General features: G+C 40.2%; 1 protein-coding gene across 3 annotated transcripts in view; it reads right to left on the bottom strand.

Moving 5' to 3' along the window:
• Window positions 1-315: 315 nt before the first annotated feature.
• The window catches only part of FILIP1 (filamin A interacting protein 1), a 240705-nt gene continuing 222504 nt past the window's right edge, over window positions 316-18516 (bottom strand). For 2 of the 3 annotated variants that reach the window (XM_040428661.1, XM_040428663.1), the window contains exons 5-6: window positions 9788-12602; window positions 3807-5180 (exon numbers count right to left, since the gene is read on the bottom strand). In XM_040428661.1, the coding sequence (XP_040284595.1) occupies window positions 4974-5180; window positions 9788-12602 (3022 nt within the window). In that variant the 3' untranslated portion in view covers window positions 3807-4973. Of the gene's footprint in view, window positions 796-3806; window positions 5181-9787; window positions 12603-18516 lie in introns of those variants that run through there. The other variant, XM_040428664.1, reaches the window with a different exon arrangement.

The raw sequence follows: 18516 nt of genomic DNA on the forward strand, positions 1-18516 counted from the left end.
AATCTAGATTTTTGACAATGATTTTTTTTCTTTAAATACACACAAAAGGATGGTACAAAATACTGTATAGTTTTGTCATACTCTGAAATAATGGATTTCATATTCTTTATCTCTTTTTAAGCACCGTTGTAGATATTATTGCTTATTAAAAAATACTAACCAATCAGATACTAGATACATTCCATTTAGTCTTCATGCACTAATGAGATCAACTGTGATTGGTTGCCTTTTCCCACCATATTAGCACAACTTATTAAGCACACTCTCTCCTGAAATAGATGGAGTACTACATAATTACACTCCCATGCAGACATCAACGTTTTTAACTTTTATTAACACATGGTATCATTTTGTTTTTAATGTCACATTCACCCCATCATGACTATTGCTTGACCCACAGAGATAAGGTATGCATGTTCAAATAATACTTTCCAGCCATACCATTCTCTAAGGGGTACTCTAGAAAGATTTCATACAAAAATACAATATTTAAGGAAAAGCTTAAAAACATTAGAAAATAAGTTAAAAACCTTACAGAGAAAGTATCATGAAAAATTTACTGCATTTTCACAAAATATAATCCTGTATTTCTGACATATTTCAAACACTGTCAATTTTACACAAAACAAAGATCTTTTCTTTGATGTGTCAGTAGCATAAAAAGTTGTGAAGTTGTCTGAGTGTGCAATCCGGAAAATATCCGCAAATATTCCGGATCAGAAGAAGTTCATAAATTCATGTTCCCTTCCACACATCATCTAGTGTTCATTCGAAGTTGATGAATAACAATGCTCTCTAAAAAGAGAAAAAGAGACATGTTTTTTAGTGTTTAGGAAACCACAGTTTAATAGTGACTCCATCTTCACCAGGTTCCAAGCATTTTCTCCAGAGTCTTATGATGAAGGTTTGTCCACTGATGTTTAAATCTCTGCCCACTTCTATGTTAAATGACTTATTAGAACATTTAGACCAAAACGTAATTTCACAGCATGCTGGTTTCAAAACTTGAACAGATATATCCAAGTTTGAAATGTGCACCACCAATATATCTACTATGGAGACCATTTCAATTCAAATCATTTATCACGGGATAGATGCTGGCAAAACCACAAGTGTCATGCTTCTAGACTCTAATATTGGCCATACATATTGAATCTATTGAATCACCAGCATCTATGGTTAGTGATAGTGTTGAACTGCGATTCTTTGGGCCAAATATGGGAATTTATTCAGAGAGACCACAAATACGTATATGCCTACTTTTAATTGTGTCAAAACGTTTGCAACACAAGAAATAGACCTTAGTGGCAAGCAGTTGACTCCAAAGTAAGCAATTGATTCCAAAATGAAGCTGTCTTCAGCTGGAATTTTGGAGCCCATTATTGTATCAACCTAAACACACCAGAGGATCATCTCGATCTCTGGGGAGCCAGTCCAACCCTGCTTAGTGAGACATCTTACAAAGGTTTATCTCTGTTGACTAAGGCCTGTGATACATTTAGAGACTGATCCCTACCATATGTATGGGAAAAGGGAAGGATCAATTTTATTCATGGATGCTGAAAAATCTACTTGAGGTTAACAGCTTCTAATTCTCTGCACAATCGTTTGCATCCATCATCTATGGGATACAAACATTTATAACAAAGTATGGCTATCTAAAGAATGGCGTAGTACATAAATGATGTATTTACGAAGTACCGGCACCATGAATAGCTGTGAGCAGACAGTAGTGGTCATCCTGTACCTACAATTCCTCCTTACCATTGTGCATGTATTATATTTCATAAGCTTTCTAAATTAAATGAACCATGCTATAATTTAGCATAATTTAAAGGCTATGGACACCTTTGGGGAATTTTTTTTTTTATTCCACTGTATTCATTACGAGCTGAAAATCATTTTTTCAATTGGTCTTTATTAAAAATATGCAGTCCTTTCCTCTGTACAGAGCTGAGATGCTCTACTAGCAGGATCTGAATTTTCTCTCTGCTCCGTCAGACAGGGAGCTGATGGGCTCCTTATCTCTGCTCTCAGACCTTATAAACACTCATCAAAGCTCAATCCATATCTGATTGATAATAATGTGGCTTAACGGGGTTCTCCGAGCTTTTAATATTGTCGACCTATCCTCCGGATAGGCCGACGACCCGGCAACCCCACCAATAAGCTGTATAAAGGGACGGCGCATGCAGTGTACACGTGCCGTCTCTCGTCTCTCTTCCTGCTCACTGCTGCTATGTCTATGACAAAGCGGCAACGAGAAGGAAGAGAGATGGGAGATTGGACATGCACTGAGCACGTCTTCCCTTTATACAGCTGATCGGTGGATGTGCCGGGTGTCTGACCCCTGCTGATCTAAAATTGATTACCTATCCTGAAGATAGATCATCAATATTAAAAGACCCGAGAATCCCTTTAATGACCTCTTAGTAATTTAAAGATAAGGGTTATTAGATGACCAGCATAAAGTGAAAGTAGGATGCACATAGCTAGAAAAATAGTTAACCCTTTGTGACAGAACGGCTCAAAATTTTTAATATAAACCAATTGAAAAAAAGATTTTTAGTCCCAAATGAGTAAAGTGCAATCATAAAAAAATTGCCCGCGAAGAAGTACATAGCCTTTAACAGGGGAGGATTGGCCATAGACCCAACAGGTAAATTTCAAGGTGGGCTGATGCCATGGGGGCCACCCAAGCCCTTCTCACGGCCATCAGCTGGGTACATAATGATCTGATTCTGTCTTACACACCTGGCCAGCAGCTGCAGGCGTCCTCCTGAATTCAACTGTATTGAGGTCCTCAGGACAGTGATAAAGTTGAATACTGTGATGCAGGTGGCAGTATTTTGTGCTGCACTGTGGTATTTGGTTCAGCTGGGGCGGTCTATTGCTCTGCACTATGGTATTCCTGGCCCTGCCTACGTCTGTTGTCCCTGCCTACATACAGGTTGTTGGCACTGCCTAATTATGTTGCCCTGCTTTCTGTCAATTTAGACCTTACTGCAACATGGGGCCACTTTTAACTTTTTTTTTAAGGGCCTTTTAGCTCCCATTCCGCCCCTGGCCTTTAAGCTATTTTGTACTCAATTGTGGGATGTGGAAAAAAGGATTATTGATGATAGGCACCATCAAATAGTAAAATAACTTAGATGTTATAAAAAAAAAAAAAAAACACCCTGTTCATGGCCCAGAATTCTGAACTGCCTCCTGCAGAATATAAGCCATTATAATTTAAATGAATTCAGAAAGGATTGACATAATAATTTAGTATATGGGAGAGCCTTTAGCACAGTTATGGTAATTCGGCAAAATGAGTTCATACATTAATATTTTCCATGATGTTGTATTGTAAGTAAGTTGTACTGTGATTGTGAGAGGTTTTAGTAGAGTTTTAGAACAATGTAAAAACATCAATCCAATGGAACATACATAGGAGGGTGCTTACAAGGCATACTTTTCTGGTGTTGGGTACCAGGATGGGGGTGGTAGCAACAAGTTATATTGCCTTAGCCAAGGTATTTTATGAAAGTCAAGGGCAGTTACTGAATGTGTGAAGGCTATTGCATTGTTTTAAAAATTTTGAATGAATACATTTTATTTGCTGAAATCAGAATACCCTTGTAAGCACTGTGATGCCTAACAAATGGCCCACTAACAATGCAGACAGACCTACACTAAGTGCATTATGGGAAGTAAATTAGGTACTGTTGAAGCCATGATTTTCCTTATCCTAAAGGTTGGTAGCAAAGGTTCATGGTCAAGGTACTTGTGAAAACCGAGGTGTTAATGTGTTACATGTAAAAATATAAATCAAGCCAAGTGAGATTGTGTAACAGATTATATGAACACATGCATTACACCCTATACATATAATCATGGTAGTCAGAAGACTATTAGACTGCTGTTACAAAAGCACCAATGCAATCCAGGTCCTGAATAAATAAGATTGACCATACTGCTGTTGTATCTCTATTTAAGAAGATTGTAGGACAAAATTGAGTTATGGTGACCATACTGTGCACTGGGCCCCTCGTTTAATGAATAGTCAAGATAGACGATGTTGACCGAAAGCGCCGTTACAAGAAGATTGGTCCAAAATCACATCTGTATATGTTTTATTATTATGGCTCTTCTGATAAAGTGACACAGCAAAAAATTTAAATAGTTTTCACGATTGCTTTCCGAATCCAACGAAAATGTACATTTTGAATTACTCATTATAAATAAAGTACAAACATCCAAAATATGTCTCATATCATACACTACATAATGCAAAATGTAAACTTAACATGACTTAGTGGTAGATGCACAAGCCAGATAAAACAATGTATTGTAGAAAGACATCTACGTTATAGTCACTCCTCCATATAACAGGAGATGGCAGTATTACATGTGATTTTGGAAAGCACGTCCCTTGTGGCTCTGAAGATAAAATATACATACATGCTTAACATGTTCAGTAGAAAACTATGCAGCAGTCAAGTGTACACATTCCACATTGGCAAAGTCACATACATCTTCATGCCATCATCGTCGGCATGCATCTCACTATTTGCTTCAGTAACAAGAGTAAATAATATAGCATTTTAGACTGTAAAACATTGCACTGCGGGATTAACTCATGAATATTCTTTTTTTGCTGCTTTATATACACAGGATATATTGATAGCTGTCTCTTGTAAATCCTGGAAGCCTATAGTGATGTGAACCAAACACTACCTCTCTGTAGACAATGTTTTACAGTACAGCAAAATTCAGAATTAATCTTTGAGACACATGGTTATCTTTCTTAATTTGTGTTACTTGTAGCCTCTACATTGAGAAGGTCTACAGCTCATCAGTCTGCCAATCTTTCGAACAGCAGAGATGAAAGAGAACTCATGAATTAGTATGAAACTAAAAACTTTGATAAACAGGGAACTGCTTTTAGTGGTAGCAGAAACACCTGCACATACCCCTGAGACTTAGCCTCAGCCCTTCCCCCCTCCGAGAGGGGTAGAGCTGCCGGCTGGCGATTTCTTCAATTCTATTTTCATAGACTGACTCTCGCCACGTGGCTCAAATTTTGACAGATTTCCTGCTCCTGGCACAGCCATTATTGGCTTTACTGCCTTCATACCTTTTGACATGGGAATGCGGGTAGGGATGTGGCGTTGGGTTGACCCATCCTGTGGTGTCTAAAGAATTTGAAAAATATAACAATATTACTTATATATCAAAAAGTGAATACAACTTGACAGACTGTATATCATGCAAACAATGAAACTATAAGAAAGGACTACAACTGTTTCAGATCTGATGGTTGGTAAGAAATGGGCACCATACTCATCACTCTAGAGGCCAGCCATGACTTAATAGTTTCATTCATTCAACTAGTTTCATTTGCAAGCCATTTATGAACCACACACAAACAGATGCAATATGGCTCTTTACTTTTTTGCAGTTTACAATTTCAAACTCTGGTAAAACTTTGTGTAAGTCATGCGCAATAGCTAAAATATCAACTGTAGTGCAATTTGCGCTTAACACAATTTTTTTTTAACCCATGTTTTTCTGTCTGATTTCAAATTGTATTATACTAATCTGCTGTGAGGCTGGTAAACCCTTCACCAGCCTCTCTGATCCAGCGCTGCTGATGGGCTGCAGCAAGTGAAATACTGTTGCGACAGCAGTGGTGGCCTCAGTGGTGTCCTGCCATACCCCAGCAAGGCCAGTGATTGGCTGAATTGGTATACAAGACTTCACTGCTGCATCCATAACAAAGTCTTATTGGCTGCAGTCCATAGGAGAGGAACGATCTGCAACACTGGATCAGAAGGACTGATAAAGGTATATCAACAATATCAGATCAGCAGTGAGCCGACTCCCGGCACCTCCGCTGATCAGCTGTTTTAAGAGAAGGCATTGCTTGTATGAGCATTGCCTTCTCTGCTCTATTTACCGGCTCGCCGTAGCAACTGCAATGATGAGCAGTGTAATTATAAGTATGATGTCCCCATTCACTTCTATGGGATGGCTATGTAGTATTCACTTGAACAGCCAGAGCCATCCCACAGAAGTGAATGGGGATGGCATACGTGTTACTCCTCTGCCTCTCCCCTCTGCCAATCCCTTTACTGGTTCCCCATTGCCCAGCGAATTCAGTTTAAAATACTAACAAATACATATAAGGCTGTCCACAACCTGTCCCCTCTGTACATCTTTGAGATACTTTCCCGATACATCCCCACACAATCTCTGATCCTCACAAGACCTCTTTCTCTCCTCTCCTCTCCTCGTATCACCTCTTCCCACAATCACCTCCAAACTTTCTCCTGTGCATCAACCATACTCTGGAATTCTTTACCCCAACATATCAGACTCTCACCTACAGTGGAATCCTTCAAAAGAAACCTGAAAACCCATCTCTTCAGACAATCCTACAATCAGTGACACTTCTGCTACTATACCACCATGACCAGCTTTACCCTCACCTACTGTGTCCTTCCTCCATACCTTGCGGGCAGGGCCCTCTCTCCTTCCGTACAAGTTTGTACCTTCTCTTGTTCATGCTTACTGCAACTGTCTGTATTATGTATGTATACCCGTCATCATATGTACCGCCAGTGGCAACATAGAGAAGTAAGGGCCCCATCGCAAAGATCAAACCAGGCCCCCCACACAGGACATAAGGGTTTCCACCTAAACCCCTTTCAATGATCCTTGGGCCATTTTTTCCACTGCCTCGTTTGCTAAAAGTTGCTCCTTTAGAGGGTAGAGTCCTGACCAAGTTTTCACCCTCAGTAGAAGAGGTGATGATCCCAACTGGGCCCCCTCTTGCCCTGGGCCCCATAGCAGTAGCATGGTCTGCCGCTATGGTAGTTACGCCCCTGTGTACAGTGCCATGAAATGAATGGCACTTTAATAATAAATAATAATAATTATTATACCTGGTCACCACTGCTATTCCTGCGGCAAGCAGGTAAACAGAGCAGAGAAGGCAACATAATCGCTGCCTTCTCTTCAGTTCTGTTCAGCTGGGGTGCCGAAAGTTGGAGGATAGGTCATCAATAAAAAAAATAAAAATAATAAATAATAATAAAACCCCTTTAAGTTATTTTATTCTTTTTTTAGCGGCCCCACAGCAGATTAGTATAATAAAATTTAAGCTGAACAGGATTTTAGATCTTTTTGGGAGCATGCTGGAAGATGTGTATCATGATGAATGTATATAAGGTACAACGATATCCTTCATTATTATACCCACACATAAAATTAGTATTTTGTTTGAAGCATGACACAGTTCAATGAGCTTCAGTTATAAAGGCCAAACCCAGTATGGTGTGCCTACACATCTATTATTTTTTTTTAGCAGTGTGACTATTTAAAGGGGTTGTTTCATGAAAACAACCTGTTTTAAAAATAGATTTTGGCCTGGTAATCATCTGATCATCTTGGATCTTCTCCTACCCCTTTAATCAGCTGTTGGGGAAGTAGTACATGTCCTTTCAGCTCTCTTGCAACAGTTTGCAAGGGCAAGTTTGCAAGGGCAATCAAATTAACAGTCATCCATATAATTCTAACTCTAGTCAAGACAGCATGAGTGATTAAGTGACTGGAAAAGCTTACACCAAATGTGCAGTATACATGGCAAAGACATTATCAACTTATCAAGGTAAAATATACTGTAGTTGTTTTGGAATATCTGCAGACCCTTTCAACTGTTTTACATGCTGTTATGTTGTGGCCTTGTGCCAAAATCCAAGCTTTCCCTCAACATTCTGCACTCAATACCCTATAATGACAAAGTGAAAACAGCATGTTCAAAATATTTGCTAATTTATAAAAAAAAATATAAATAAGTAAAATGTTGCATTGAGCTCTGTCAGGTTGGATGTGGAAAGTCCATGCATAGCCATTTTCAGATCTCTCGAGAGATGTTCAATTGGGTTCAAGACAAGGCTGTGACTGGGCCCGTCAAGGACATTCAAAGAGTTGTCCTTAAGCCACTCCTGTGTTATTTTAGCTGTGTGCTTAGTATCATTTTCTTGTTGGAGAGTAAAGATTAAGAGATTAAGTTATCTCTGTACTTTGCTCCATTCAGCCCTGACCAGTCACTCTGTCCCAGATGCTGAAAAACACCCCCACAGCATGATGCCGCCACCACTATGCTTTGCTGTAGAGATGCTATTGGGCCGGTGATAAGCCTTGCTTGGTTTCCTTCAGACATATTGCTTAGAATTGATTGGTTTTATCAGTCCTTTCGGTGCATTTTTGCAAAACCCATTTAGGCATTCATGTGTTGTTTACTGAGGAGAAGCTTCTTCATGGCCTTCTTACCATAAGGCCCAGATTGGTGGAGTTCTGCAGTAATGGTTGACCTTCTGGAAGTTTCTCCCATCTGCACACAGTACCTTTGGAGGTCAGCCAGAGTGAACAAAGCCCTTCTCTCCAAATTACTTAGTTTGGTTTTTCATTCAGATCTAGGAAGAGTCCTGGTTGTTCCAAACTTCTTCCATTTAAGAATTATGGAGGCCACTCAGCTTTTGGAAATTTTCAGTCCAGCAAAATTCTTTTGGACCATACTCCAGATCTGTGCCTCCACACAATCATGTCTCTGAGCGTTTCAGGCAACTCCTTATTGCTTGTTTTTTGCTCTGAAATGCATTGTGAGACTTTATATAGACATAGGTGTGTCTTTTCAAATCCTGTCCAATCAACTGAATTTACCACAGATGGACTCCAATTAAGGTGTATAAATATCTCAAAAATTATAATGAGAAATGGGAGGCACCAAGGCTAAATTTCAAGTGTTATAGTAAAGGGTCTGAATACTTATGTCCATGTAAAGTTTTAGTTTTTCCTTTTTAAAAAGTTGTAAAAAAAAAAACTAAAATTCTGTTTTCACTTTCTCATTATGGTGTATTGAGAGGAGATTGATGGGGTGCACTTGATTTTCTTTTTGTGTTAGCACAACACCACAACATGATAAGGCTACTTTCACGCTTCAGTTTTGTCCCCATTAATTGTCAATGGGGACAGATTGTAACTGAACAGAATGGAATGCTCCAAAATGCATTCCGTTACGTTTGGTTGCGTTCTCATACCAGAGAGCAAACCGCAGCATGCTGCGATTTTCTTTCCGTCATCAGATGCAGAGCAAGACAGATCTGTCATGACCCACAATGCAAGTCAATGGGGACGGATCCATTTTCTTTGACACAATAGAAAGCGGATCGGTCCCCCATTGACTTTTAATGGCATTAATGACGGATGTGTCTTGGCTATGTTAAAGATAATACAACCGGATCCGTTCATAACAGATGCAGATGGTTGTATTATCAGTAACGAAAGCGTTTTTGCTGAACCCTGTCAGATCCAGCAAAAACACTAGTGTGAAAGTTGCCATAAATGTGCGAAAAGTGAAAGGGTCTAAAGACTTTCTGAATGCACTGTATAAGTACACATGAGTCTAAAATGTTATTATGTGAAAAGTTATGTTGACTTTAGAGCATGCATTGCCGAATGTAAAAATTCATCATATGATCTTATAAGTGCGGGACAATAGTCCCGCGGGCAGCCCGACATGCACAGCATCATTGTAATCTTTGATGCTGTGTGCTCCTGTGCGCACGATCAATGCCGCTCCTGGACATATGGCCTGCTCACGGACCGTATGTCTCAGCATGAGCAAAGTCTGCAGCATATTGATAGAATTCCTTATTTTACTGTATATGTAGAAGAGACCCAAAGGCCTACAAATGGACACTGTTAATAAATGTAATTCGTTTATTTGTATACTTACCACTGATTGGGTTGCACGTGTAGAAGATGTTGAGGAAGGAGTTATGGTTATTGAACTGGTCACTTTATTTGTTGCAGGTCTGGTTGACAGATTAGTCTTAGGAGATCTGAGTACGGTACCAGTAGTTACTTCCTTATTTTCTGTGGCAACATTTAAAGGTCTAACAGTTATGACTGGGGTACCTTCTGAGGAACTGCCATGGTTCCGTTTAAATTGAGAACCTAAATGAATATGGATTTTGTTATCTTCTGTTGTAATTATATTTGCATTAGAATTGAATTTTCTTATTGGTGTTGGCACAGTTTGTTTTTCAGGAGTGACCTTAAATACTGCACGTCCCATAGTCATTTCTTGTGCATCAGGTGACACAGATATCTCTGGAGAGGCAGCAGATGTTGATACAGTAAGTATCTGAATTGGTGAAGTAGGCCTTTCACCGAAGTTGGTTCTGCCAGTTTCAGAATTTTTTTCCCGTGAGAAGGTTGTTATTGTAACTGGTGACATAGACCTTTCTGGGGATACTGGGCTGTCCAAACCTTTTCCTTTGTGTGTCATGAGACCTGGAGAAGGAATAATTGTAATCCGTGGCTTCTGTGTCCCTAAGGTTGGTATTACTGTAGTACTTGAAAAGAAGTCCTCTGCAGGTGGACTTGTGATCTCTAAAGTAGCTGTGCTGTTCTCATGATCTGGTGTTACTCTTATATGTAAAGGCTGACCTTGTTTTGGTGAAAGAAATACTTCACTAGGGCGTCCTGGACTGGGGCTTGGGCGAACTGCTCTTTCTGGAGTGACTTGGGTCCCAGGAGAGCCATTTTCTCTTTTTTTCATCCAAGGAATCCATGATTTTCTTGCATTTAATTCATTAGATGCAGGTGAATACCTTTCCAGGACAGGTGACCTCTCTGTAGGTTTTTTAAGTCCAACCTGTCGTAAATTGCTCATAATATGGTTTTCTTCTTGGAAAGACTTTCTGATAAACACTGCTGGTGTCTCTTCCTCAACCATCTCATTACTTATTGCATCTGTCTGGACTGCTGTAGATGTTACAGGAACATCTACTATTCTTCTTCCATTCATGCTTGGTCTTATAGCTCGACTGTATCGTTTTGAGAGCTCTAGCTCTTTTGTCAAATTCAATACATCTTCTCCCATATTTTTATTTTTATTCTCTTCTTCTAAAAACCTTTTTTGAAGAACTGAATAGTCTACTTGAAGTTGCGAAAGTTGATCCTCTTTGTTCATCATATCATGAATCTTCTCTTTCAGTGCTTGGACTTCTGCTCTCAAGTCTCTGTTTTTAGCCTCCTCTACTCTTATTCGATGTCGAAGTTCAGCCTCTTGACTTACAGCTTCTCCCTTCTCAATAGCTTTATTTTTTGTTATCTGACTTTTCAGTTCCTCTAGCTGGAGAGACAAAATATTCGCCCTGTCTTGCTCAGTTCGATATTTTCTTTCTAGTTGATCATATTCATCTTCAGTCTTCATTAAGTCTCCCTCAACCACTTCAAGCTGCTGTAGACGATTTCTGAGTCTTTCTATTTCTAAAATCAACTCTTTTGTCTTTTTGTCTTCTTGATGTACAGATTCAAAACTTTTTTTAGCTCTACTTCGTGTTGCTTCTCTTTCTGTTGCCTCCATGCTTTCTAATCTTTTCATCAGCAGGTCAACTCTACAGCTTAGTTCACAGTTTTTCTCTTCCTCACTTCTTAGTTTTCTTATTGACTCATCTCTTTCTTTTGTCAGGTTATAAACTTTTTCTTCCATCTCTGACTTTAATTTTAAAAGATTTTTGCTTTCATCTATCAGTTTTTCTGTTACTTCCATAACTTTTCCTTGTTCAGTCTTTAAACACTTGTTTAGATCATTCACCTTTCCTTCTTCCAGTTTTATCTTTTCCATTATCATTTTTCTTTCATCAACAAGCATGACAGTGAAACTTTTTAGCTTTGTTAAGTCATCTTTTAAAGTATGCTCAGTTTTCTCAAGTCTTCCTTCCGCAGATTCCAGTTCTTTAACACGAGCTTTAACCAATTCTACCTCCTTAATCAACTCCCTTGTTTGGACCTTTTCTTTATCCAGCTTGACATAAAGCTGAGAGCACTCAGACTTGCTTTTCATGAAGGCTTCCTCTAATTTTTCCAATTCTGACATTCTTTTTTGCAGTTTCTCGACCTCCAGTTTCAGCTCCTTGCTGTGATGTTCTTCTTCATGAAGTTTCATTTGGAGTTCTTTACAGTGAGATTCTGTCTTTGTTATCTCTTCATCTTTTCCTTCCATTTCTAAGACACGCTTTCTTAAATTTTCCACCTCTGCCATTAGGCTTGAGTTTCCACATTCTCCTTTAGCAATTTTTTCTCTTAGCTCTTTCAACTCTTCTTCAGCTTTTTGAAGGTTTCTATTTAATTCTTCTAGTTCTTCAATCTTGCGATTGAGACCCACCAGCTTAAGTCGTAGGTGACGGTTATTAGATTCTTGAGTAGCAAGTTTTGCAGTCATCTCCTCATGCTCTTGAGAATATTTTGAAGTTTTGTGTTCAAGATCCAATTCCAATTTAACAATTTTCTGGCTGTCTTCGTAGGCTTTTGCACAAACTGTTTTGATTTTTGAATCTGCTTCTTGGAGTTCCTGAGTGAGCTCTTGTATCTTCTGGCTTTGTTGTCCAAGTTGCTCAATATGCATTTGTCTTTCATCAACTAACATCAGTGCAAATGACTTTAGCTTCACTAGTTCATCTCTAATTTTATTCAGTCGCTTGTTATATTCTTTGTCCTTTCGGGCTTGATAAGCTTTCTCCTGTTCCAATAACTTCTTTAACCTGAAAAACAATTAAAATATTCATTTCAAAACATAAGATATTGAAAAACAATTATTATTTAAGTACCACATGCTGGTATTATGTGGTCAATGTATGCAACTGTAATACTGCTGCGTATTATTTTTCAGTGTACAGGTACCATCAAGTATATAATAATGATAATAATACCACTTCATGATACAGTTTATTTTAGCCTAATAACAATATTGCCTTTAAATGCAAAAATTGTATTTGTGAAACACTTTAAATGTATTCATATTCTGCAATTAAACTTTGTAAATCTTTTTATATGCCTATGACATATTTCATATAAAATGTATTATACAAAATACACTTCAGATCAACTTGGGTGAACTAATAGGAGTTTATTGAGGTTTCCACAACTCTTGAGCCTGTCTCCAGTTTCACTGCTGCTGAATATCTAATAACTGTTCCTAATTGATGAATAACTGTTTCTCCCTGATGATTATACTCATTGACAGCCTCTCTCTCCCCAGTAAATCTGTAACACCCCAGAGTGGTGTTACCACTTATGCACCTTGCTACTGTCTTTATTGGTCTAACCTCATGTCATATTATGCATTTATTCCAGTTCCTCCACACTGTGCATTTCTAATGTTATGTAACTGTTTATGTAATGTGCCTGGTTCACCAGCAGGTGGCAGCAAATATTGCAGAGCTATAATTAGAGAGAGTGGAACTTACCATTCCATTCTAACCCCCCTCTGTAGGGGAGTGGGCCAGCCCTACTTCCTGCAGGAAGGGTGGGGACCAGTTAGAGTCAGTCTAGTTTACCCCCAGCTAGGGGAAAGGTGTACAGGGGCACATCTCTGTTGGGCGTGCCCACGCCAGCCAGAGCACCTTAAGCTCTGCTGGCCATGGAGGCCAAAGCTTGAAGCCTCAGGAGCCAAGAGGAAAGTTCCCTGGCATAACCTAGAGTCAGACTACAAAGTGAAGTGCAGCACACAGAAGAAGCTGAGTTATACAGCCAGCCTGTCAGTACAGCAGAGTCAGAGAGAAACAGCTATAGCAGAGTGGAGTTTGCCTGCCAGTTTCATTCTAAAGCCTGCTGGAACCAAGACAAAGCCTACAAAACCATTCTGGAGAACGTTTATGCAAAGTAAAGCTGCCATTGAACTTCATCTCAAGGTCTGGACTCAAATTATTATTTTATCCCTCAATTATTCCCCCTATTTATTGCTTCGGAGCCAAAGCCTGGGATCCAGCGATATTCAGGTAGGAGCACCATGACACACTTAAAGAGACATTTGGGCTGCACCATTACACCACTTGGCATTTCCTACACCTGGGACGCATTATATAGAGGACCCTAGGGGGAGGCGCCCGTTGCAAATCTACTAACTAACTAGGTACCTGGAGGCCAGGGAAACCGAGCAAAGATAGGTTTTTTAGCCTACAGAGACTGTAGGAGGAACTGGGAAGCATAGGAATGAGAGCAGCGGAGATTGGTGAATTTGAGTTCTTATATATTTTTCTGCCATTCTGACCTTTTGCAAAAACACTTTACCAGCTGGTCAACCCCTTACATTCTATGTGGGATTCAGAAACAGTGAAATAAATGTGCTTGCTCCCATGTCTTTCAGACTGCTGGGATTCCCACTAATACACAGAATGATGGAGCTCTGTCTCTTGGCAGAGAAGCAGCTATGGGAGATATGCAAACAGTTCATTTAAAGGGGTTGTCTCACTTCAGCAAATGGTATTTATCATGTAGAAAACGTTAATACAAGCCACTTACTAATGTATTGTTATTATCCATATTGCCTCATTTGCTGGCTGGATTTGTTTTTCCAGCACATTATAGACCGCTAGTTCCCATGGTTACGACCAACCTGCAATCCAGCAGTGGTGGCCGTGCTTGCACATGATAGGAAAAAGTTCTGGACTATGCACACTCCCAAGCCCCCGGCCACCAGAGAGGCCAGAGATTTTTCCTATTGTGTACAGAAATGGCCACCTCTGATGGATTGTAGGGTGGTCTGTAACCATGGAAATAAGCAGTGTATAATGTGATGGAAAAACAAATCCAGCCAGCAAAGGAAGCAATATGGATAATAACAATACATTAGTAAGTGCCTTTTATTAACTTTTTCTACATCATAAATGCCATTTGCTGAAGTAAGTAGCCCTAGTTTGGGAATAATGGGGATCCTATCTGTTAGGATCTCATCAATCAGGCTTTTATGGCAAATCCATTGCCCTAAAAGTCTATTGTTGGAAATATTAATAGTACATATGCTAGCAGAATATTACACCATACGTTGCACATATTAGTTGGGCTCTGTACACATTGGCGGCATGTGTCTTTCAATCAGTTGCCTGTTGCAACAGACAGAATAGTGTAGTCTTCTGCACTATTCTCCTCAGTAAAACAAAATAAGTCAATAGGATCCGTTTGTATGTGTCACAAAATAGAATTAAACATATCGGTGAAGTCATAAATCTTGTTAAAGGGGCACAGCAAATAACCCGAGAGGCGGCTGGACAAAAATCGAAGCATGTTGTAGTTTTTGTCCGGCCGCCTCTTGGCATTTTTCCGTGCTGCTGCCGGACCTCTGGGGGCCAGTATAGTGAATGGGGCCGGAGTGGACGTCCGGCGGCACAGTGGACTTTCAATAGCACGGATCCGGCCGGCTATCCCTCCGCCGAAACAGCCTGCCGGAGAAGGCTACCGCAAGTGTGAAAGTAGCCTTAGACGTTTCCTGCCATTCATCAGCGCAGGGGGCACTATGAACAGCACAGGCAGTGCATTGATTGTAGGCAGGGTGTTATAGCTAAATGATAAAGCACATGGAAGATATACTATAGTGGACTGTAGTATTCAGGGTGAATTGCCGTGTTGGCACTTTACAATAAATATGTGGGTTTTGGGATTCAGTTTGGACAATCGGTCTGTACCCTGTTGTGAAGTTATAATATATAATATGCATATATCTACCATGAATAATCATTCATAAATACCAACACAATAAGTACCTAACATTACACGTGACACAATAATAAGAGTATACAATGATACACACACTACTGTGTGATGTACAATTCTATTCATGTCATGCATTAGTCCTGACTGACTCATCCCTATTGCTGCACCATCCTCACAGCCTCCAGAAGGTCTATCTGCAATCACACTGCCAAACAGCCAGAAAGGACTCTGTGGACAAAAGAGCGCACTCTTGTTCACAAGCAGCATGTCTTAGAGTGAATACGGTCTGGACTCCTCTTACCTTTGCTATCAGCCAGCAGATAGTTTACCAGACATAGCTGTTCTCCTCGGAAACCTTAACAAGATGGTTTCTGGCTCTGCATCTCTAGGGGATTTGCCAACACATTCCAACCATGTCATGAGGACAATAAAAGGTGACTGCTGTGCATAGGAGCTGGGACCACTGACTGGTGATGTCATCCCTTCTTACATGCTTCATTATTGTGCACATTCACTCATTGTGGAGGGGTGGAGCACCAAAAGCCCCAAACACAAGGAAAACAGTCAAACTTCTCTACAACCCATTTCCGCAGGGATTGACATTACAAATAAAGTCTTACACATACTGAACCATGGGGGAAGAATTAGCTTAAAATGGGATTTCAGGAAAAGAAATTAGTTGCAGCACCCTGGGGTTTTGCCTTGTAACGTCCGTGTCGTCCACAAGTGTATGCAGGCTATAACTGCACAATAATATACTAATAATATACTACTAAATCTGCTTATGCTGTATAATACAGTATATTACACCTATAATACACAAGAATATCTACTGAAATCTGGTACTATATATTATACACTATTGTTATTGTATTATTGGAATATACTACGCCACTGTAGATACTATCATGTACTACTGTATTATAATAGTAATAAAATAGTAGACTGACACCAAGTGCGCCTTAGAATGAATTATGGCATTCATGTCTTCGTACTGCACCGTGTTAGGAGAGGGATTTGTCATGCTAATCCATGTAGAAAGTGGTGGGGGTGGAGGAGAACGTGACAATAGAAGTCAGTTTTCTGTCTCATTCGTGTAATAATGTGCGGCTAATGACCTGCACATAGTTCGTTTTGATCTAGTGTGTGCATGCTTGCATTTTGCCATTCGGAAAACGAACACAAAGTGCACACTGTCGGTGTTGTCCGACAACACATGGCTGTGCGGTCACACAACAGCCCATCCTCAAGGCTTTGTTTCCCCCAGACTTCACAAAGAGGGCAATCTCCCTGCAAGGCACCCAGGCACCTCCATCACACACACAGCCAATAGGAGAGTCGGTCTCAACCCTGCTGAAGCCTCATGTTCCACCTACAAAAGCACCCCCCTGCAGAGGAAGGGTTAATGCCAAAACAAACTGCAGGTTCCATTCAGATGATGTAGTGGGAGCAGTTCTTGAAGAAGATTGACTAAAAGCAGCAAGAAAGCAATCACTTCAGGGTTTTGGTGGCCTGCCAGCCAGGGACAATTAACTTGTTCATTACCCAATAGAAAATTCCCATCTATAAAAGACAGCCTCGAGTAAGTAACGCTACAAAATGCGATAATACATTCGTATTTGATAGGTGTTGTAGGCCATTGTGCCACACATATTTTACATCTACGCTTTCAGATAGTACACTATAGTATAGGAGGTTTGGGTGAGCTCACACAAGATCCAGATCCAGAAGAAGCCTTTAACAAGAACTTTACTCTGAATTGTTCCTAGACACTTAGCAGAGTGTATATCAGTGTCTCTCACAGCACACAGTTAAGTTGTTTTTAGCACTTTTCTTGGAAGTCTTTAGATGAAATACTACATGACGTTATTTATAGCTAATCCCACTAGAGAGTATAAACTTGACAGTTTTGAAATCCATCCAGTTCTTCCAAAGATAAGTTTGGATCCCAACCAGAAGTGGCAAATGTCACTTTAAATAAACCACAAAATGCTCATTCTAAAACCTCGTAGGATTCCTGCAGATATATAATATATATATATATATATATATTTTTTTTTGTATTCTTGTATTAACTCTGTCCCGACATACGCCTTAAATGTTTGGGTCGCACATGTTCGTGCATGTCAGGTCCTTAAAGATGACGTTAACTCAGGTGTCATAGCTACCAATTACCTGCTGTTTTACAAAGCAGGTACTCGGCGTAAGACCCAATTGTGACCACAAGATCTGAGTGGTCAATTACCAGGAACACTGCGCTCTGATGACAGAGATCGCGGGAGCTGTTTAGTTGCTATGGCAGCCTCGGGCCTTCTGAAGGCTCCGAAGCCTGCCATAGTGAAGTCCCTATCAAGCCCTGTGTGTGGTTTGATAGAAGTGGACTGATTCTCCCATAGGCTGCAATGGTAAATCACTGCAGTCTATGACATAATCGATCAGATGATCACATGTTAAAGTCCCCTAGGGGGATTAAAAAAATATATATATAAAAATTCTAATAACCTCCCTTTGCAAGCACGGCCACCATTGCTGGATTAAAGGTGGAAATGAGCAGTGTATAATGTGATGGAAAAATGAATCAAGCCAGCAAAGGAAGCAATATGGACAATCACAATACATTAGTAAGTGCCTTGTTTTAACTTTCTCTACATTATAAATACCATTTGCTAAAGTGAGACAACCCCTAAATACAGGATCAATGAATGAGTTTTTCAGCTATGAGTTAGTTTGTCGCTTTAACCCCTTAGTGACCACCCATACGTGTTTTTACGGCGGTCACTGAGGGGCCTTAGGCTGGGCCGCCGCGTTTTTACGGCGGCCCAGTTTAAGCACTGCACGGGTCCCCCGTGCAGCGGGGAGCGCGGACCTGGCTTTCACATGAGAGCCGGGTCCCTGCTCTAACAGCCCGGAACGGCAGGAGTGCCGATCCGGGCTGTTTAACCCTTTACATGCCGGGCGCAATGGCGC

The sequence above is a fragment of the Bufo bufo genome, chromosome 4 (genome assembly GCF_905171765.1).
Source record: "Bufo bufo chromosome 4, aBufBuf1.1, whole genome shotgun sequence".
NCBI lineage: Eukaryota > Metazoa > Chordata > Amphibia > Anura > Bufonidae > Bufo > Bufo bufo.